Source organism: Asterias rubens, chromosome 18 (genome assembly GCF_902459465.1).
Source record: "Asterias rubens chromosome 18, eAstRub1.3, whole genome shotgun sequence".
Classification (NCBI taxonomy): domain Eukaryota; kingdom Metazoa; phylum Echinodermata; class Asteroidea; order Forcipulatida; family Asteriidae; genus Asterias; species Asterias rubens.
In genome coordinates this window covers 7,271,541-7,294,621 of record NC_047079.1, presented here as the reverse complement: position 1 = coordinate 7,294,621, position 23,081 = coordinate 7,271,541, and the positions used below count along the sequence as shown (strand labels likewise).

The following is a 23,081-nucleotide window of genomic DNA, read 5'->3' as shown; positions in this document are numbered from 1 at the left end:
TATGCCAATAAAAACAAGATAAAACACTGCAGTCAGTTTTTCTTGTATTTTTAAAAGGCTATTTTCATGCTAGATTCACAACATGTTTCCGAAAATGCTTTACTCTATCGAAATCCAACATTGAACATGTACTCACCTATGATTAGAAGATTCCCGTCCAATGAAACTAGAGAAAGTTAAATAATTCTCCAGACGCAGATCTTTTCAAAAATTAATTTAACTTACTCTAGGGTCGCGCTTTTTATTGTTTTTCACTGTCCTTGGCAATGGCAATAGATCCTTGTACCCAACCTTGATTCTTTAATCCCATCCGTTTCGAGGAGAAAACTTATGTCGTCATCATCAGATCCCATGTGTCAACACGCCGGGGTTTTAGATTGTCTGTATTGTCAATAGTGTTTAAGTTTGCAAGGTTGCATGAGCGCATTGTGAAAACAATGCATAAGGGCCCTACTATGTTCTGTACAATAACTTGATTTCTAACATCTGAAAGTATTTTCTCAAAAGGTGGTTGCGTTTTTCGATATCGCCAAAAATCCAGAGCGAGTCCATGCAGGAAGTCACCCTTACAAAGTCACCGCCTAACAAAGTCACGCCCTTACAAAGTCACCCCTTACAAAGTCACCCCTTACAAAGTCATCCCTTACAAAGTCGCCCCCTGACAAAGTCGGCCCCTGACAAAGTCATCCCTTTACAAGGTCACCCCTTATAAAGTTCACCCCCTTACAAAGTCACCCCCTTACAGAGTCGCCACGTATAAATCACGCCCCCCCCCCCCCGTTTGAGAAATCCTGGATCCGCCCCTGATCTTCACCATAACCAAAATGATAACGCAGTTTGTGCATGGTGTTTGTGTGTTCAGTAACCTCCTTATTATCACTAGCAAACAAATACGATAAGTTTTGAAGTCCTTGGCATCACAGTATAGCCTCTGCTGTTCACTGAGCCACATTGAACATTACCAAGAATCAACCACAACAACCAACAATAAGTTTGTCAACAACTGAATGGTTTAGCAGGAGTTTTACCCAATAACCTGTCACCCAGGTCAATGTTTTCATGATTAAACAGCTCGCCTCTCTTTTTCTCAATTGTCACAATCGAGAATATTTCACAAGGGACCTTATAGACAAGATTTGTTTCTGTTTTACACGAGTTGCATTAGGTTTAATTTCGCATTCAGCCTTGCTAAATTGCTCGCGTGAAAAAGGCTTTTTAATTAAGGCTGTGTTTTGTTAAACAGATAATAAATTAATGACACTACAGACGTAAACAAATTAATGTTTGATGTTTCCGTTGCATCACTTCGTATTTTTATATATTTTTTGTAAATATCTTTGGATTGCATTGTATTGTCTCGTACAATTTTCTATTTGTTTATTGATGAATGTATAGAGGCACCTTTAAAAAACTGTTTCACTGAAATGCTTCCACATAAACAAGAAATTAATATGCAACAACGTAAATTCACATTGAGGCAAACGACGTCACACTATTGCGAGATGGCACACACAAAACTGTTCACGGTGCTGTATTTAATGTTTACCAAAGTTATCGGTTATTTATGACGACAAAAGATTTTGTTTTTGTTTTGTTTTGTTTTTGTATTCAAGTCCCACAATACGTGTTTGCAATTTTAACGACTGCATACTCAAAATATGTGAAGAGATGTTTTGTTTAATATTTTAGTTGATATTTTAAAATTGTAGTTTGACATCTTTAAGTAGACTACTTAATTGTTATAATATCAATGTTTTCCAGGGGGCACATCCGGAAAAGTATCCGCCATGCCTGAAGCTGGACTTCTATACCTAAGTAGTGAACCCGTCTTCGTTCCCCTAGCCTCTAGCCTATAACGGTTAGAACAACCTCGTACCCCAAAGTTCAACCTATCCACGGAGGGGATAGTGACGACATTGGAGGAGCGAGTCAATGGATCCCGCACAAGCTGCCGACGATTCCTCCCAGTCATGATGGATGGCAGCCTCGCTCTGGTGGTTTTACGAGAGTGAGGCTCATCTGAGGATGTCGTAGTAGACGCATCAACTACTGGGTGCTTGAAGATGAGAGGAAGTTTGAAGTCTTTCAGGATGGTGGACGCTTGGTAGCTCTTTAACTCTTTCATGCGGCCGCGTTCAGCAATGTCGTAACGGACTCTAAGACCGGATGGGTTGAGGTTCGAATCCCCCTTGGCTGAACTGACGTCTGGTAGAAGGGATCTCGCCCGAGAATGGTGCATTGGGGAGCTCTTGGTGGAGGTCAAAGTTTTAATTACTGCGATGAATCTTTTGTTACTTCATCCACGGATGGAGATGGTTACAATACAACAGGCGATGTTTCCAGCCACTGCGACTGCGAAAAGTATTACAATAGTATGAGGTAGATTGTTACAGACGTAGTTTGAGCAACTACTTTGAGTTCAAAACAAATCACTACAAGTTGGAAAACTGCCCAGGTACAAACAACACAATGATAAGAACGTTTAAAGCCTTTTTGACTTGTCGACATCTGACATCGAATATAAGCCTATTATGTGAATATATTGAACTCTAAACTCACTTTTTTAGCGATCGCATACACACTTTTCAGTCTACATCTTAGTTTGTGTAAAAAAGAGAGCGTTCACAACACGTAAGCATCGTCTTCTTTCGTACCAAACAATAAACTGACCATCTGATCATCACTAATAGTTGTGTGCGATGTGCCCCCACGCGAACGCGCGCGTTGGCGCTTCGACTCCAAGCGACGCCTTTGTGACGTCAAAGACTCGGTTGTGTTGAAAATGTCACATTTTCAACATTTGATACTTTTCCCCAACCTCAATCCCATCCTTGTATGTAAATATCCCCATACATACATGTTGCCGCCGAGGGGTCGATAAGACGCTATCATTATGGGAACGGGTTTGTTTTAAATTGTCTCGACAAAATAATGTGCACGAACTTGCTCAAGACAATTTTAAGGCATTTCTACTTTGCATGTACAATAAGAAGTTTACAAAAGACAAACCAAAAATGTAGTAACAAAGTTTATTCTCAGCAAAATGCTATTACTTCATATTGCACATAACCAAAGGCACTTCGAATGTAACCGTTACTAAAAGGCCCTTAAATTTCAAATCCTTTACACAAAATTATTAAACTTATGCATGAAGAATTTACTAGTCGCCAAGACTGGCCCATTAAAATCTTCTGCCAACAAATTCACTTGCAGCAGAAATATTTGGACGGTATCATGAACACATGGTCAACTTCGGTACTGCCTATCGACGGACCATGACGTCATCACGCAGCCATCTTAAAAGGTAAAACGTTGATGAAACAGTATAAACGAACAGCTACTACGCGCGGCGGTGCACAGGATGGACCAATGGCCAACCTTATATGACTTCTACCCGAGGGCGCCCTACTCAAATATGTGCATAAGGCATTATTGTATACATCAAGTAGGTATTAAAAACATTGCATCCAAAATATATAAACTGTACTTCCAACTGAAACCGCACGTGTGTTTTAACAAATATACATTCTATTTACATAAATTTGTTTCTTATATAAAACACATTTAGCTTGTAGAAACGGCTCTCATTCATAGGATTCCCGTTGCATCTTTGGAGTGCATGTTTTATAGTACTGTATTCTTTGTTTCAAATTCTTAAAATCCATACAAATAAATATTACTATAGACACACACTGCCCCCAACCCCCTCACAGCCCCAAAGGAAAGACATAAAACAAAAAGTACAATATTTGTGAGAGGTACAAAATCTTTGGTACCAAAAACTGTTAAGTGCACTTAAAGATTTCTGAACACATAAAAAACTCTCCGACACGTTAACCCTTTTTCAGGTACTGTTTCATGGTAGGCTGGCACAGTTACCCTATCACCAAAACCACACTGGAAGATATGAAACTGGTGAGGCAGTAGGAGGCTTGACTATGTACTGTATTTACTAAAAACGTTTCCTTGTTGTTGCCTTGTACTGAGTTTATCTATCATTCAAAATGGATGACATTGAATGGTCACACAGTAGGAGGGTTAGGAGTATATTGCTCTGACTAAGAACGTTTCTTCATTGTTGTCTTGTTCATCGTTGATGAAGATGAGTATCTCGGCGCTGCCTGCTTGTTGACACGGAGAGAATCTTAAACCAAGACCGTATGTCTCACCGCCATCAATCTAAGGAATTCCAAAATCAATACCATAATTAATCAATCAATCAATCAAGCTATGTTGCAACTATTCAAATTAATACTAGGCCTGGAACTTTATATTTAAAAAGGGCATGCAAGGAGGTTCTCATTTTGCAAAGGGAATTGAAACATCTTAAAGTCAAAGACAAGGGGCAATGGAAGCCAGGGCCTCAGTGGCCTGTGGGTAATTCTAGGCCTATACTATAGTAGGTCAGTCAATACCTTAATTAATCAAATTATAATAATCAATCGTTACCATAATCAATCAAGTAATAAATAAATCAGTCAATCAATATCAATATTAAATATTTGAATCATAAGAGTAGCCCTGAGTTGTTGAGTTCAATACAAAATTTATCACTGTATTATTCAACAAAGATATTGGAAATGTATCTTTTATTTTATCTTAATAACAGGAATCAATACCCAAATATTATAAAATCAAGGTGGGGGATTAAGAATCAAAATCAAATTGTGAATAGATAGGCACATTAATCAATCAATCAATAAGTCATTAATTCAATTAGTCAATCTGTCAATCAATCACGTGGTTGATAAGTCAATTTTACAAGGGTAGAAGGCAATAGCAAATCACGTAAAAAGGTATACAGAAATGAATTAATAATCACAATCACAGTATCAATAACCAATTAGAGAATCAATAATCAAATAAAGAGTCATTAACCAATCAGATAGTCAATAACTGATCAGAGAATCAATCAATCAATAATTATGTCAGTTCAATCAATGCAAACAATCAATAAATCCAGACAACAAGTTTTCAAGTTTAGAGGAGAACACACACTGAAAAGGATTCACAAAATCAAAAGTAAATTAATCAAGTTTTACAGGTACAAAGAAATCAAGGGATCAACATCAATCAATAAACAAATATCAAATATTTATGTAAAGAATAAAATAGTTTAACATTCAAGCATTCATAAATTTACATACTCTCACAATCAAAAGAATGAGAGAAGTAGAAATAGAGGGCGCTGTAGCCTACCTGAACCCGTGTCTCCTTAAACTGCAGCAAATCGTCCCGATTACATCTGATGTTAAACACTTTATGATGAGGGTACGGATTGGTGTATGTTATACGCTGTATAAATAGAATAACAACGGAAAAACAAACTTAATACAAAACATATCAATCAGTCAATCTTAAGAACTAACTTTAAATCGTAAACTTGATGTTACAACCATATACATGTACACTATCTTATTTGGAGGAGTGCTGGCTCAGAAAAGAGCCAGTGTGGTTTGAGTGTTTCTAACAGTATACTCTCCCCATCTTCAGAAGACGAGCAGAATATACTGTTCGAAACATCGACCGAAAACTGTTTCAAGCTGCTGTGGTCTATAAAGGGTTATTAAATTTATGCACATAGTACAACTGTAAGTCAAACACTATACTCTGCTCCTCTTCTCGAAGATGAGCAGAGAATATTGTTTGAAACATCGAGACCACATCGACCAACAACTGTTTCCAGCCACTGTGTTCTCTAAAGGGTTGTTAAATTGATGCACGTATTACAACTGTAGTCCTAGTCTGGTTTCCTTACCTTATTTGAACCTTTGCCTCCGCCCACCGGTAACTGCAGCTCAAAGGCTTTGGATATCACAGGCTGACGACACTGCACGCATACCAGCCAAGACCGTATCAGCTGGTGGTACTCATTGTCTGTTGAACCAGGCTAAGGAAAATTCACGCACTTTTAGACTACTCTTCCAAAACCTTGAATTCTTACCTTGAAAGCACAGTTCTAAGTTGTCTCAATGTGAAAAAAAGTATAATCATAATTTGCATTTCTTATCACAACTTACAATTTGGATATTGCAGATCATTTCTTTCATAAAATGTTCCCTCACTCAAAGGATACCGACAACATTGATGTACATGAACTTGTTGCCAACTGATAGAGGGCGCACTCCTACGTGGATCTCGTGGACAGAGTTGGCTAGTAGCATGAAAGGCTCCGAAGGAAGCAACTGCTCAAATAAATACAAAAATATTTAGGTCAGTTCACTTGCAGAAAGTATCTCAATCTTCTGGAAAATTTAATTATTTAATTTTACTTTGTGATTTTTGTGTTGAGGATAACCCTCTTACTTAATTTCAAATTTCAGTGAGTTAACCAACCATTTGAAAATATTCAACCAGTTAAAATTTAAATGTAAAAAAACAATTAATGGCCTGAGCTTTTCGACCCTACCAGACTCTTTCTCAATAATTTATTTACCTGCATTTCGTTTGGATGTGAGGAGAAGCTTTGAACAAGTCTAGAGGCGTGCGTTCCTCTGAGGATGAGGGACTGGCGACTTGTCTGTCCCTGGACGCAACTCACGTCTACTCTCTGCAAAGCGTGGATGTAAAACTGCCACGTCTGGAGAGGTCTAGAAAGAAAGGGTGTTCTAAACCAGAGAGAAGGGGAGAAAAAAAAGTTTCAATTTGATCTAATTCACCATTTATTTAATTTTATTAATTTAGCATTTTTTTCCTTTGTTCCTGCACTTTACAGTTTCCCAAAGACTTTGTACACAAAGAGCACCCCAATCTTGATAATGGAGTCCTTTTCTTTTCCATTCTTTTTATTTTGTCCTCCACATCTGAGAATGTTTGATGGCGCAAATTTACTTACGAGTAGATTAGGATGAACAGCTTCTTGATAGAGGGCGACAGACCACACGCTACCTTGACGTACACATCCTGAGGCTCACCAGGAGGCTTAGGAAAAAAACCCAATAAATCTCATTTAGTTTCTTATGGAGGTAAAGTATTCATTGTTCATTAGTTGATTCTTTAATTTGTTAATCAATTGATTTGAAGATTAATGTAGTACTCACCACTCTCTTTGTTTCACAGATTGCATTTTCGTCGCTGCATTTGACAAAAAGCTGCCCCACAGCACCACCTCCTTGATGTAGGCCTGTAAAAATTAAATTAAAAAATGGGAAGGTCCCAAGATAAATACCAAAACATTGTTGCAAATTTATACTAAAAACAGTTTCAAAACAAGCTGGGACAAAAATAAATTGACTTATCAGAGTCATGGCTCCACAAAAACCAGAAAGAGTCAACTTCTGAAAGATTCTTAAAAGTATAAATGAATCGGACAGAGGGACTCGAACCCACAACCAATCAGCCAAATAAGCCACAATTCCTTACCTTGGGTGGAATGAAATGGAGGTAGACGGATGGACTTCTTGAGGAACGATTGTTCTGGATGATTAAATCGAAACGTCTGATCAATAACGTGAGGTTGAGGCTCGACATTAAGAGACAAGATGGCTATAGGTTTGTTATCCTGCGTCTTGAAGTATACCTGACAACAAGAAAATGAAACAATCGGCCAGACAAATCAGGGATGAGATTTCCAAAATATAAAAACTCCTGAAAGTGACTTGCTGGTCTTGGACCCCCCTTATTCTAGATGTTGCAATTTAGGTTTACAGACTTTGAGCATCATCATCTTTCAAGAAAATATGAAGCTGCAGGAGATGTTGAGGCCTATTAACTATTGTTATCAATTTTGTTTTTAACTGAATGGAATTAACTTGTCCCTCTAGACTCACCCTAACGTTTCTAGAATCCAAGGCGAGATCGACTTCCTTGTGCTCTTCAGGTAACTGAATCTTGAAGTGAGGTTTGGAAGTGACTTGAGGACCCTGCAAAAGGAAAGAAATATTTAGGATTTGAAACTTTGCATGGTGAATCAAAAACACCCAAATAAAAAAAATGTCGGTATAAGGTTAAATGACTTTAGACTGGTCCAACTAACATGTCTTGGCTGTGGACTTCTTTCAAAAAATTCAGGAAAGTGCTGAGTATACAGTGCTGAATACACTTAAGTGTAAGGGTAAAAACCGAATTCATCAACATTGCTTCATCATCATCTTCACTTTACAGGTATCTACACGTTACAGTGCGAGACATCTTTGAGGATCTTATGACCAGGATGATAAAACAATCCTCACCTGTGGTTGAACAGCGTGATTAGCCTTGAAGCTCTGATACTTAAAAGGAACATTGACTGTCTCCTTGGGTCTGAGGAATAGTTGTAGACCTGGCACATCTCCGTCCGTCTTCTTATCTTGATTAAACATGTTCTCCTCGATGGCTGTATACGTCTCAAAGAGCTGCTTGAAATGTCTCCACTCCCTGGGGTCCGTAATTACACTGGATGAGACGAAAGGAGCTCAGATAAGATATCAATTGAATTGAATTGAATGTTTTCTTCATCAAGTATAAAAATACATGAAATTAAAATTCCAATTGTACAACAACAGAACAAAAAATTAACCACTCAGTTTCCCTATTATGAGATAGATTACAAAAATGACATAGCAGAAATCTTTTGCTTATCCGTACTACAGTAAGCAGGGCAACAATCACATAGTATAGTACAAGTGATTTTTGGCTTGTAACCTTATTCTGGTAAGCACATATCACATGTGCTTAGCTAGCTTCTGTGCCTTGATTTTACCTCAGCTCAGGTTCGTCCCACTGTATTGAGATGGTATGCTGGACATTGTACGGATTCCTCAAGACGAACTCAAAGAATTCCGCTTGTCCGAAGGTTGGATGGACGATGTGTTCTGTGGTGATTGCCGACTGTAACATCGAGAGGATGCCATCTTTTTTCATCCTGTCACTGATGGAAAGATAAAATTACACACAGACAATTTATAAATTATTTTTCTGTACGCAATTTATTTTTATTCTGACAAAAACAAAATTTCAGTTGTGTTTTGGATATATCAAGATGGAGTTCAAAACATTATGTCCTTACCGATGAATTTCAATCGTCTTTAGATCTCTAGTCCGTTGCACTTTCTCCTCTTTCTTCAACTAAGGATAAGACAAGATGGAAAAAATCACATTTACCTCTTTCAAAATGATCCAAAGAAAACTTTGACTCACTTATTGTTAGCATTTAATTTGTCTTTACTTAGTATCTTGGTAAGGTGTAACCTACCAGTAAACTTTGGCTGAGTGGGCCTTTGTTTGTGTCGTTATTCTGAGCTTGTCTGATTGCCTGCATCCGAGCGAGCTTCCTCTGTTTCTTGGAGTCAGCCTCCCGCCCGGTGGCCTGACCAGTTTGATCAATTTGCCCCTTCCGCGTCATGAGGAGGGATGACGCCAGCTCTTTGTCGGTCTCCACCATGTGTGATGCCATGTAGCTACGTTTCTGCCTCAGGTTGGCTAACCCAAGTCCTGATGGGGGGAAACAAATATCATTCTTACTCTTTGATGACCAAAGTGGCCATGGAGGCTTGTACTACATCACATCCTACGTCTTTCATTCGGTTTTATTTTTAAGGTTCTCAGAGGACATCGTAAATTTTTGCCAGCTCTGGACACATTTTGACGATTGTACAGAAATACATCGTCTCTTAAAAGGTCAAGTCTAATCTGTTCTGTTGCTAATTGTTTGGGCCATTACAACCGTACCACTAACTCTTGATTTCTAGATTCAAGCAAGTCGTGATCTCAGGGTAAAGGAACCAAGAATATAAAGAAGAATCGAGAGAGATTTACCGCTTGGTCGAGTCCCAAGATTGACGCTCCCGCCAAGAAAAGCTCCACTTCCGTCCTCCTGAACCACCACCTTAGCGGCCTTAACCGGCATCGTACCTGCCTTCATCACGTTCACGTCTACACGGTGCCCAACATTGGCCAACTGAAGATGGAGTCGACCCTTCAGAATGGCTTTGACGCCAACGGGGCGGACGCTACCACTTCTCATCTTACAACAAAGAAACAAACATACAAAGTCAACTCTGAAAAACAAACAAGCACACTTCAATCCTAACACGTAAAGGTAAATTCATTCAAAGTCAAAGAACTCAAGGGGCAAACCCTATGAATCAAAATCTGACAAAACAAAACAAACAAACACCCCAACGAACAAACAAACAACATAACAAAAGAATTCATTCATCTAGCTAAACACTCCTCAATCAAATAAAATAATGGAAAAAAATGTGGAAAAAAAAAATTACTTTTACCAAAAATACTTTGATTTACCACAAGAAAGAAACATCGTTACAAGTATGTGACAATGTATGTCACGAAAGAAGGTCAATGTTACAAAGCGCCCTCTATCATCACTTTCCTGAGAGCGGGTTACATCAACGACTCACCAAGTCTCCAGTCATGGCATTTGCATCTTCACCATACTCAGTAGTAATGACGTCCAGTTCATGGGTGATTTGCACCGCTTCACGTCCACATCGTAAAAGATGCTAACAAAGTACAAAACAAATGAATAGTTTAAAGCAACTATCAAAGGTAGCACATTCAAACTATGACCCTATAACAAAAGGGACATTAGGGTGCCCGGTTGGGTGAATTCCCTAGTTTGAAAACGTGTACAAGATCAAAGGTTCACATAGTTTTTGCTTTTACGTCTGTCTATTTTTTTAAATGATGAATTGTTTGTTCTTAACTTTAATATGCAGGGCCCAAATGGAAACCAGTTCTTTATACTGATTTGGCTCACCTGAAACAAATAAGGGGGACAAAAGGAGCTCACCAATTGCAGCCTGTGTTAGCAAACTTTTCTATGTATGTGTAAAGCAGGTATTTGATTAATTGCTAAGGAGGCGTATCCTCATGCCACTCCATGGACCAGCCCCAACTGTTCTCTTCAGGAACTCTCTTTAAGCTCACCTTGAGTTCCACGGCGCATGAACCAAGCAGAAGCAATGAGTCTCCGTCCCATACATCAACATGGAGAGTCTGTTGATATAAATACTTCACAAATAGCCGTCCCTCACCGGGTTTTAAGAAGGAAGGATCCACAGTGTAACGCACCTGTTATAAAAGAACCTCACATTAGCTTGAGTAGAATGAATGGACCTGTTGAAAGAGGACACTGGGTTTAATAACCATAGACTGGCCGCCTGCCCTTATCCCCAAGGATTAGGACAGGTGTGAGTTTCCCCTTAAGGGTTTCCCTCCCACGTATAAAACTGCACATCTCTTCTCATTTCCTATTCACCCTGTTATTTTGCTGTTGGATATGGAATAAAATAAAATAAAACAAGGAAATAAAGTAACATTAAATTTACCGTCCAGCCAGGTGGTTCATCATTTTTCTTCCCATCGTTTTTCATCTTCTTAAGAACACACGGCAAGCTGTGGGAATCTGCCGTCAAGTTACCCTCCACATTCCCAAGTAATAACCTGTAAACATGATCACAGTATTTTGTTATTAAATTCAGTTTTTCAATTCGCATCAACGATTATTTACATACTAACAGCAAGTAAAGTGAACAAAAGATACCATCCTGAATGAACCCTGACCTTTCTGTTGTGACCGGTGGGTATCTATAGAACTGGAAGGTGAAGAACACGGTGCGTGGTGAATCAGAAGGAACGGACTGCTGAAACTGAAGCATTCTGTGGCAAAACAAATAATAAAATGCATTAAAGCTACATTAAAGAAAGAGGCTACAATAAAACATCCTTTTTTTCTGGCACTTCACACCTGTTATGTTCATGTAATTCCTGTTTCAGACAGTGGACTTAATTGAATCATGCACAAACCATTGAGGGCTGGTAACCTTATTTTGGTAAGCATAATTTTGTTATGCTTAGCTACTTGTTGTGCTGACACAGCTCTATAAGTCAAGGTGAATAGTACTCCAAAGTTTGAAAGAGACTAGATTGCTGAAAAGCAAAACAGAATCAATCATCCAGCGCGGAAATCTCACCCACCTCGAAACAGCCAGGAATCTTACAACGATCTCATTGCACTGTAGAAGATCCTTGTTCTCACGCTCTGGGTTTAAGATCACATGATCCGAGGGGTCAACGACCTCCGGAACCTCTCCTTGTCTGTCCAGGATGTTGACGAACCCTGCCTGGTAGAGATGAGCGTAAGAGGCTCTGCTTAGTCCTGGACCACTGTGGGGGGGGGAGGGGGAAGTAACAACAAGTTTAGCTTGGCAATAGCTCGGTAATAACTAAAGGGAAGAAAATGGAAATGGAATCGAAAAGGGCCTTGGAGTATAAATAAAGTGAATTTGAAGAGTACCTTGTGTGGTATGGGCCTACCGGCATGATGGGTGTCGAGGCCCACGCAATGGAATCAAAAAGGGCCTTAGAGTACAAACAAGGTGAATTTGAAGAGTACCTTGTGTGGTATGGGCCTACCGGCATGATGGGTGTCGAGGCCCACGCAATGGAATCAAAAAGGGCCTTAGAGTACAAACAAGGTGAATTTGAAGAGTACCTTGTGTGGTATGGGCCTACCGGCATAATGGGTGCATGTACAGGTGTATAGGGAAGCTCTTCCAGCTGATCTCCATTACTGACTGTACCAACCTATAAAGGCAAATAAATGTGGAGGTGCTTTAAGAAATCCAGGTGGAATACAAAATATTGTAACTTTCAGAATATAATCTGTGTGGATTATAAGCCACTATATTTTAAAAAACAACCAAACGAGCATGGCTTCTTGGAAAGTAACTTCCTAAAATTAGAAAAAATGTTGTACCTTTTTCGAATTGTAACCTGTGTTCATCTTCAGAAGAATGAGAGAAGAAGACGTCACAGTGTCTTCTCTGAGTTGGTTCTTCGATAGGTTGAGCACGCTAGCAATGGCATGCAGTAGCACTTCACACACTTACATTTTGCCCAGGCAAGTACAAAATTGAAATGTAAATTTGTGGTTGTTTTGCTTTTAGCCTTGTTTGAGGCGAGCTTGAATAAAAAAAAAAATCATATAAATAAATCTCTTACCTCCATGTGTTTGATCTCCATTGGGTACAAGGACTGGGTTCCAGTCTGGCCTCTCCCCTGGTACTGGTCACTGGTATACTGGCCGGTGGGATGGAGGGAGCCGGGTGGTTGAGAAGCTGTCATGTGACCGTACTGGTTCGTTATTGGTTGGCTGCCGTGTTGCGGATATGCCATAGACGGTTGCAAGTTCATTGGTTGGATCGGAGCATGACCGATTGGTGATGATTGACCCCTAAAACAACACAAACAATTTGTTACCCTAGGCAAAACTTTTCCAACAATGACAAAAGTATTTGTAGTCTGCAAGTAGTCTGCAAAAAAAGTAAACATTTCTGTGGACTGTCACTTCAAGTTTCATAATGCAGCCGAGTCACTTTTCTTTCATGGTTAGTGTCCTGGGTATTTTGTGCATTACACAACGCACAAGGACCTAGAGGTTTTTGTCCCATCTGAAAGACATGGACTCGATCTTAAGGAGCCGTATCATATCTAGCCATCTTAACTTTGAGATTGACTTACCTTGAAGACACTCTGGCACTTCTTGGCATTGGAGGTCTTCCAGACACCATGGAACGGTCTCCCATCCAATGACTGACCACAGTCAATGGTTCTTAACTTTGAGATTGACTTACCTTGAAGGCACTCTGGGACTTCTTGGCATTGGAGGTCTTCCAGACACCATACCCATGATGTCACCCGCTATCGATGCCTGGTCTGTAGCCGTAGTTACTGACGGGAGAGACGCAGCGGATGGAAATCTACCTTTCTGTTTTTTGGGGGGAAAACATCCAACGTGTTTATAACAAGAATCTTACACGTATCCTTTTGCAAAAAATACTTGATGGTGCGCGTTTCAACCCTAGCACAGTCTTTCACACATGCAAAACAAAACATGAACAAATAAATAAATATCTTTTTGCTATGATCTACCTATTTGTGAAATGGGTTTAATTAAGCAAGTGGACATACTGGTCTTTGACAATTACCAAACGTGTCAAGTGTCTTTAAGTGTCTTTTAAAATCGTTTTCTTGAGAAAATATGCATTTATGATTGAACAATCTTGAATTAATCTTGAAGAAAGTAGATTACTACCTCAGAGTCAGTCTGATGTGCCAGAGATGTAGATTCGGCAGCGAGAGGTGGCATGCAAGGATGGAGGGAAAACACCAAATGATCATCTAGGTTAGTAAACTAAAAGCGCTAAATGTATGGGTTTAAAATAATAGAAAATGATTAATCAAAGGCCGTGTCCTAATTAGCGGCTACAGCTACAGCTACGGCTGTCGCTAAGGGTGTTGCTATAAGGATGTCCTATACCTCAAGGCACAATGACGCGGAAATCTAGCCATAGCCGTAGCCGTAGCTGCCAATATGGACATGGCCAAACAATCTATTATGAGAAAAATGTGAATGGTTTGATGAATGCAAATTATTTCTAAAAGTTGTTCCACAGCAATCAGGAAACAATTGTATTAAATAGTTCTAAAGGTATAATTTGTTAGTCTCAATTGAGCAGAGGAGTTCTAATTGAGCAGAGGAAGGATTAAAAGTAGTGGAAGTACAATATTATCGGAGATTTGTGGTCACATCATGTGTAAAACTTCTCTTCAGTAGTGGTGGTTAAGAGAAGAACCGGTGGTTGACGACTCAACTTTCAATCAGTATTCTTTGATCATTTTCAGGAGGAAGAGCAAACTGATTGAATTATTGAGTTATCAACCACCGGTTCTTCTCAGAACAACCGCTTCTCAGAAGAGATTTTACAATAGTGTCACCACAAAACCTCACAAGAGAGGGAGATAAAAATAGGACCTTAAAGGCAGTGGACACTTTTGGTAATTACTCAAAATAATTGTTAGCATAAAACCTTTCTTGGTTACGTGTAATGGGGAGAGGTTGATGGTATCAAACATTATGAGATACGGCTCCCTCTCAAGTGCCATAGTTTTGGAGAAAGAAGTAATTTTCCACGAATTTGATTTAGAGACCTCAGATTTAGAACTTGAGGTCTCGAAATCAACCATCTAAATGCACACAACTTCAGGTGACAAGGGTGTTTTTTTCTTTCATTATTATCTCGCAAGTTCGATGACCGATTGAGCTCAAATTTTCACAGGTTTGTTATTTTATGCATATTTTGAGATACACCAACTGTGAAGGCTAGTCTTTAAGAATTATACTAGTTGTTATGTACAATGGGAGTTGATATGGTTGAGTGAAGCTGAAGATGATTATAGTTTGAGCACATTACCAGTAGAGATGGCTCGGTTGACATTGGGGATATGGGCCTCGATCCCCCTGGTCTCTGTAGACAACAAAATAGAAACAAATCAGAGTTGTATATGGAATTTGAGGCATTGCATGTGTGGTATCAATGTATATTTGGTTTGTGGTTTTAAAATATGTATATCTAGTTGCTGGGTAGATGATGTTCGTTTGAGAACTTGTCTTAATAGGAGTTGTATACTTAACAGCAAGTGCCCTGTGCTTTTGCTGTGGTGCCCATTGCAAAGTTACAACACAAATATATATTTTCCTCATAGAGTGTCCCTTTCCAGAGAAAAATTGTCTCGGCCCTTCAAGAGAGAAGTTAAAGGCCTGTACAAGTCCAGTCGTCGATTTTACAAAGAGTTAGGACTCGTCTTATCTCGAGTTAGGCTGAGTAACTCGTCCGAACTTAGGATTAATCTTCAGGTATGCATGCTACAGTGCAGGGTTGGGACTCGTCCTAAGTCCTAAGATTAGTCTTAAGTTAGGAAGAGTTTTGTGAAATCGACGGCTGTGGTTTTGTTGATTTCCCCCCCCAAACTCAAACCCTGGTCTGATATAAAATATTTTACCTTGGATTTGAAGACAAACTGTAGTTTTCCGGCAGCGAGTTTAGCCATCTCCTTATCGCTCAACTCAGCGCTGAGGTTCTTATAGACTAACATATTATCAGGGTTTGGTAGAGCGCCCCCTTGCAGCTGGATCGAGACTTCACTGGTACTCTCTTTAAAGGATGGTGTCCATGCCCCCCAGCGTAGAGCAACTGTTTGGGTTTGTGCTCTGTTCATGCTCACAGAAAGCTGGAAGTTAAAGGAAACAAATTCAGAAATTGTTATAAAGCATACAAAGTAAAGTTGGTTTAAAGTACAATAAGCAATGTATACTTGGTGCTTTTCCAAGGTGTGCAGGAAAACAATCTATTTAATGTAACTATTTAAACCGGTTTGGCAACACAAGACTTGCTTGGTTGATTCGCTTTCAAAACAAATATGATCGTTACTTTTATATTTTCATCACATAACTGACAAGATTTACCTTTTTGTCTTGCGTAGATGTTGGCATGGATACGATGTACTCAAGAAAGAACACAATTGCGAACGATGGACTATCAACAAGATAAGGTAAAGTAATCTTATTCTTGACAAGTAAAGCAGATCCAAGATTCTCCCTAGAAGCAGAAATGAAATCATAATCTTTCTTTAGAGGGCATCATACTTGCAGCTTTGGAAAAATGTATGTCTTATGTTTCCGACCTAAAAAGCTTTAAAAAAACAACTGTTTGGATCATTTTGAACTCTTGAAACTCTCCTTGAATTTCTCCTCTAAGGAGGTACTAATGTTACCAGGTCTTGAACTTCTCTCTTAAAGGGGCACATTAATTTTCCTCTGGTAAGGGCTCTTTTTTGAGCAAAATGTAAATTTGTATTGGAATTTACCAAAGGGCACCACAGCAAAATGCACCATGGCAACTGCTGTGGGTGCTGTGGGTGTTTCTGAGGGCCTGTTACCTAGATTCTGCCGAGCCTTGTCTTGACTTTGTCTTCTTCATACTGCCTCTGATGCCTCCTCTAGCCATGGACGAGTCAGAGGTATCTAAGAGAAGGATCTGTGGTTTACTGATGTACCCCCAGCCATTGTGGACACCAATCTGAAGTCTTCGCTCTGAGACGACGACACTTGACTTCTCAGTCTGGACGTGCTCCTGAATCAGAAATTTACAACAAATTATAACTTGTCAGAGAAGAGTTTGCTAAAAGAAGAAGGCCCAATTTTATAAAACTTGTAAGCATAGAACCTTGCTAAGCACAGATAATTCCGCATAATAGAAACTGGTTACAGGCCAAGATACTTTAAAGTTAACAATGTTACAGTTGGTGCCCCACTTTTTTTTTGCTTAGCAAAGAAATTTGCCTAGCAGTATTTTCTACTTAACAAGTTTCTGAAGTTGGGCCATGATTTTCAAAACGTTTTTTTTTTCTCTGATAAAGTTAGATCTAGGTACACATGCAGATATTCAAAACTTAACTCAAACTTTAGCACTCACCATGGATAGTCGGTCTGAGTTTAAATGCTTGCATAGATCTTCTTCAAACTGATCAATATTTGGGTAGAGGATGAGGGAGAGCTTATCGATAACGGCTTGCACCTGCTTCATGGGTTTAGGTCGACGTAAACTGTCCCCACCTGTCACAAAAATAACGGTAATACAAAGTTAACAATGATCACAAATTCTCTTAAGTCGATGAAAAGAAATTGTTTAGCAAATGTCTTCGTTGCAAAATTATTTCATAAAGTTGTTTTAAGCAGAAAATACTGCTAAGCAAAAATTGAGTGGGGCACCAGCCACAACAATGCAAGCGTGATGTAATTTGGGCTGGTGACGAGTTTCTGCTAGGCAATACTATTCTGTGCTAAGCAAGTTTTTGTGCTTACAGGCTTTATTAAATTGGGCCCTGGTGAGAAGCCAGAAGATAAGCCGTGTCCGAAACAGCAACTTCGGCTACAGCTACGGCTAGATTGTGCATGTCTCCCCGTTCTTAAACACTGGCAGACATGCTGAAGCCGCAGTTTTGGACACGGCCGTAGTTTGACAATTGACCACATACCATCTTTTGGATCCACCACAGTCACACCGGGTATCAGTTCATTGCCACCCACCAGTACGTTCTCAGGTAGTAGATGCATGATTTTATCCATATAACGATGGGTGCGTATCGTGTAGCAAAACTGACACTCAGATATGATCGTCAGCTTTTTATTTCCTGCAGCAACAAATGAAATGAATATACACTTATCAAATAATAAACCACAAGGGAAACTGAGAGATTTTTTTTTTGGTACTTATTTGGGGGTTTGAACAAAGAACAATTCACTTGAGCGTGATTTGAACCAACAACCTCCTAATAACAGTGCTCTACCAACTGAGCTATCTAGCTCTATAGATGTTGGTGGTCTCCCTATTTTGTCTTTGTTCGGTGGTGCCAGTCGGAAGCCATACAAGCCGTGTACATGTAGCTTCCAAGGTTGTATTTTAAAGCACTGTTTACTGAGTACTTTCCTGAGCTCTTTAAAGAAAGAACAGAACTCGGGAAAGTACTGATAACACAGTGTGTAATACACAATGTATCCACGAAGCGAGTCAACTTTCTTGATCAGAAGCTAGTCTGTTTAGGGTGTGGGTGGGGTGGGACCAGGAGGGAGTTGTCAGCGGGGAGGGCCTACCTTCAATGTCATCTCCAAGGAAGAAGAGAGCTCTTGGAGATCCATGAAATAAATCTACTCTCTTGACAGGTGCCGGCGTACTATGAGATGTATCGGTGAAATCGCCTTTGAAAAATAAAAAAAAATAAAAAGTTCTCCGTAATTTCTAAAAAATTCAATAAATTGGTGAAACCACAAACTCAAACAAATGGTAGATTTATTAACAGCTGATTGGAGTTTCATGTTTCTATGAAATGGGAGGCGGTGTTTAATTTGCCAAGGGCAATCCAAGGGCACTTCTGTTGGAAAATCTTAAAGTTGATAAGAACATTTGAAAGTGGCACCAAGGCCAACAGAGTTCCAGTCCATTTAAGATTCTGAGGTACATCTGCGGTCTTAAGGATTTTGTTTCCAAAATTGAGTCCTGTGTTTAAAATCACAGCTGAAGAGATGAAGTGCCGAATTGCATTCGATTTTAAGATCTTATGACATTTCCAGAAAGAGAAGCAGACGTTTATTTTTGAACAAATATTTACCTTGTTGGAAAATTCTTAAGATTCCCCATCCACTTGACATGTGTTGAGCTTTGCCGAGCTTTGGTACAGTGACCCGTACTATTTCAATTACTATGACGATGTTGGGGTCGGCTAACGAGGTGTGAAAATACACTGGCTGCAAAGGAATGGTCAAATGGAGGTCATGGTTGTTGAAAAATTGTTTGAAACATCAAATTGTTTGAGATGATGAAAATATGGCCAAGATGGTGTGACAAACTCTTTGGTCTCCTGATGATGACTAGAGCAGCGGCTTGAAAATTTTTAGGACGGCGACCCAATGAAAATTTAAGGTAGGCCTACCTCAATCGCAACACCCTGCGATTATCAGTCGCTTAAATCCCCTGCCGCAGAGATGTCATCAAAACAGGCTAATCTTACCAGGAATATACTACCTATTGAAACAGTTTGGATTGTTATTATTTTGGGGTAGAAGAAAGAATTATTGACTAGAGTGGGACTTGAACCAAAAACCTCAGCTTGTTATTAATTCGGGGTTGAAGAAAGAAATATTGACTAGTAGAGTGACCCTTGAACACAAAAAAACTCCCCAAAACAACCAAATCTGTTCTACCTTCCCACATTAGAAAAGTTCAATACATTTTGCACTAAAAAAAACACCACTCAAAGCTCCTAATTACACTGTACAATGTACAGTAACCTTACCACATTGCACTGTAGCCTTGTGTTCTGAGCTGCGCCTTTCTTGATTGTACGCCGAGGCCCGACCCACGAACGCCCAAAGAACATGGTGTACGTCAAGTCAAAAAGGTGCAGTCTGATCTCATATTCAATCTTCACACCTTCCTCTTCCTACAGATAAAAATATGAACGATTTTAGAACTTTAGAACAAACAGATTTCTTACGTTTAAGATTGATGAAGGGTTACATCACGTACACATATTTCACTTACAGGCAAGGAGGCCATGGTCATTGTTGCCCAATGTGTTGGTCTTAGTGCCCGTTGAAAAGTTCACAATAGACACCGATGATAGACTTTAAGTTTTCAATGGAAGTGCCCTTTGCAAAATGAAAATGACCTTGCCCTATCAAAGATGAAATCCCAGACCTGCCTGTACTTTGGTTAAAGGGACTATGGCATTTTGATCAAACCTGGCCTGTGGCTATGGAAGTATAACCTCTCACCCTCTTCCTGCACACGTACAAACAATAAATATTTTACAGAAAACTTTAAAACTAGGTCATTTGAATAATTAAAGAAACAAGAAGCAAGAAACAAGAAACAAGAAACAAGAAGGAAAGTCAAATAAATGATTTCAGCTTGAAATTTGAGAGGAAAACATCACAAAACATGCAGTTTGGTACCTCATCTTCAAAGCTCCAGGAATGTTCTTTTGCTTGTGGTATCCCATCCACAAAAAGTATCGTTACACAAAATGGCACCCAATCTTCCTGCGTGCTTTCTTTTAAGAGAGTCCGTCTAGAAGCAGCCGGAATAACAGAATGCTCCGAGAAAAACTTGCTTAAGTTTCTGACCTCCTGCTTTGTTTGAGACACTCTTGCTAGAGTCAAAGTCTGAGTAAAAGTTTGCGTCAAAGTTTGAAAAGATTGGTTAGATTTAGGACGAGTTGTTGATATTTGGCTCGGGAGGGTGTTGAGGGTGGCTGATAACCGTCCAGTGCTGGAAAAGTTGGGCGGTTCCAGCAGAGCGGGTGTGGCCAGAGAGATGGTTGGTACCCGCAGCCTACCCATACTTCCTGATGCTTGAGAGTTCATCTTTTACATTTATTGCAGTCCGATCATCATCATCAGTGCCGAGTACATCGAATCACTCCAAACAGATTGATGAAAAAACACGTCTCTGTACTATGAACATAATTAATTCCAATTTTTCGTTGATCACTGAAAATAAACGAATGAATTGGTCTTCAAACAATAAAGATCAAGGTCTTGACATTTTTATTGTCGATGCAGGTCCAGCTGTGACACCTTCTATGGATACTAATGACCGTGTAAAATACAGAAAAACAGCGGCGTCTGCAAATGAAGCAATCGCAACCATTGTTGACACTGTCTATGCCACAGAGTACTAGATCATGTGAGATCACGTTTCTTGGAGCGCTTGATATTCCATGTCTACAAACTCTACAGCAAAAGGCAAACACACTGCCATGATGAACTGCTCGATGGATTTCTGAGTTAGCCACAAGCAGCGGGTGCAAATATCTGAGAGATGCTGTTGACGTTGTATCAATATCTTCCTCTCATATTCACTGATCGTGGATGGGATTTGAGAAATAAAAAAATTCCTAAAAATGGCTCGTATAAATGAATTTCCTCCCAGATGTTACAATTCAGGAGGTTCAGATTCTTTTCATCACCATAAACACAAAACTATGATACAATGTTGACAACTTCTCTCTCCCCCAAATGTCTGTTTCACGGCTTTAAAGAAATGAAGACTCAAGGAGATTTATTGAAGAAAATCCATAATTCAGGACAAAATCCAAGGAAATTACACGCCTGGGTGATCAAGTGCCTTTCTGGATCAGTCTTCTCTAATATACATGTACCCTTAGAAATAGAAGTCCTCTGTCACAGGCATACAAGACATCTGCTCAAACATTTGTCTCCTGTCATCGTTAGCGATCAGCGAAATGAGCTCCGAACAGGTGTATAACGGAATGATGGTTGTGGCTAATACTTCCTTCCTCTTTGATGGACAAATTGTTCAATATCGAAGGAATACACATCGTCGTCGCAGAGACCTTAACAACCAGTCATAACAGCAATGTACCGCCCGAGGCAGGTTTGACACTTAACCCCATGAATCATTCAAACATTAACGTTTTATCCTTTTATGATTCTAAAATTCACCTCCAAAAGATGAATACAAAAATAATCAATTCACTTCAATGCCAAGTTGTGGATAGTCAGCACACACAAAGCACAATGTACACATGGTCAATTCTATGTATGTATGCAAGTCTGCAGCGTGGCTGAGTAAATATTCTGCAAGTAGCAATACTCAGAGAAGAAAGACCTCTATAAATAAACCAAACAGCAACAACAAAACACACCCACTTATCAAGTGACAAGATCTCCAATCACCATCCACAACAAAAATGTAGAAGCCAGGCACTGTGTGTATATTGTGCTCTTATGTTACCATGGTAATTTAGTCTTGGTACAGTAAATCCTGTGGTGAATATTGAAGGATCAATTCCAATTGAGACCTTGGCAATCGAGAAGCGAGGCATTTACAACTGAGTCAGGTCAAGTTGACGCCAAGTGCTTAAAAGGCGACCTAAATGCATCTCATTATTATGATGATGTTGGGCAGACAAGATCCTTGAGTTGAGGGGGGGGGGGTTGCTAGATATTATCTCAATCTAATATCCTGTGTTGAGGATTGGCGAGGGCTGCTTAAAGATTTAAAGATGAACAATTTAGTAAACAAAGAGACCACCTCTGCACACAGGTTTCTGCGTTTAGAGTCACTGCTGTGCGGGTAGAAGTGTGCATTATGTACATGTACCCTAAAAGTAGAAGACTAAGACAACAATATATTACGCAGGATAGTTACAAAAGAACTTCGTTATTTAAATATTTGTGAAATAATAAAAACAAATAAAAAATAAAAACACAAGCAGGAGAAAGGATTTTTTGTTTCATTTTTTTATAAGAAGATTTATATAGTCTAACTGCCCTACGGTAAATCTAATGAAGTCAATATACCAGGAGAACGACGGAAGGTGAGGTGGAGAGAAATATTACTTCATATGTCCGAAAATCAACATGGGGAAGGAATGAAGACAGGCGGTTGAGATGTTCTAGGATTGTTCCCTGTGATCAATTACACCTGTCATCAATTACTCCGTTAAGGGGAAAGGAGATACAGGTGTGGAGGTGTTATGTGCCAGAGGACATGACATCAGTCTTGTCAGTAGCAGAAGGTATAAAATTGACTGCATGATGCTTAGAAATCGCTTTCAATCTTCTTGGTCGTTTGCCTTTTACACCTAAACTTGGTAAGTTCTCTTAAATTTCATAACCCAAAGCTTTCTGACATTTCTTGTTCAGTTTGCAATTCTATTTAGTTTATATTTAATAAAGGTTTTACAATAAAAGAATAATTATTGGTAAACTT

At 39.4% G+C, this 23,081-nt stretch overlaps 1 protein-coding gene across 2 annotated transcripts; it reads right to left on the bottom strand.

Annotated features, from left to right (window-relative positions):
* Positions 1-3,015: 3,015 nt before the first annotated feature.
* On the bottom strand, positions 3,016-21,833 carry LOC117302392 (nephrocystin-4-like). 2 transcript variants are annotated; one of them, XM_033786324.1, is made up of 33 exons: positions 20,297-21,833; positions 19,636-19,782; positions 18,952-19,087; positions 18,437-18,541; positions 17,821-17,976; positions 17,259-17,398; positions 16,723-16,916; positions 16,250-16,382; positions 15,787-16,014; positions 15,198-15,251; positions 14,039-14,050; positions 13,578-13,711; positions 12,946-13,177; positions 12,437-12,528; positions 11,920-12,108; positions 11,506-11,601; positions 11,271-11,385; positions 10,870-11,013; positions 10,341-10,442; positions 9,736-9,943; positions 9,173-9,411; positions 8,987-9,045; positions 8,681-8,848; positions 8,172-8,373; positions 7,770-7,862; positions 7,363-7,519; positions 7,041-7,123; positions 6,836-6,921; positions 6,437-6,608; positions 6,077-6,185; positions 5,759-5,877; positions 5,200-5,295; positions 3,016-4,179 (listed from the first exon to the last, which is right to left on the bottom strand). In XM_033786324.1, the coding sequence occupies exons 1-33, from the start codon at positions 20,705-20,707 to the stop codon at positions 4,039-4,041; spliced, it is 4,752 nt and encodes a 1,583-aa protein (XP_033642215.1). In that variant the 5' UTR covers positions 20,708-21,833; the 3' UTR covers positions 3,016-4,038. The 2 variants fall into 2 exon arrangements, with proteins under 2 accessions (XP_033642215.1, XP_033642216.1); XM_033786325.1 differs by lacking the exon at positions 14,039-14,050.
* Positions 21,834-23,081: the final 1,248 nt, after the last annotated feature.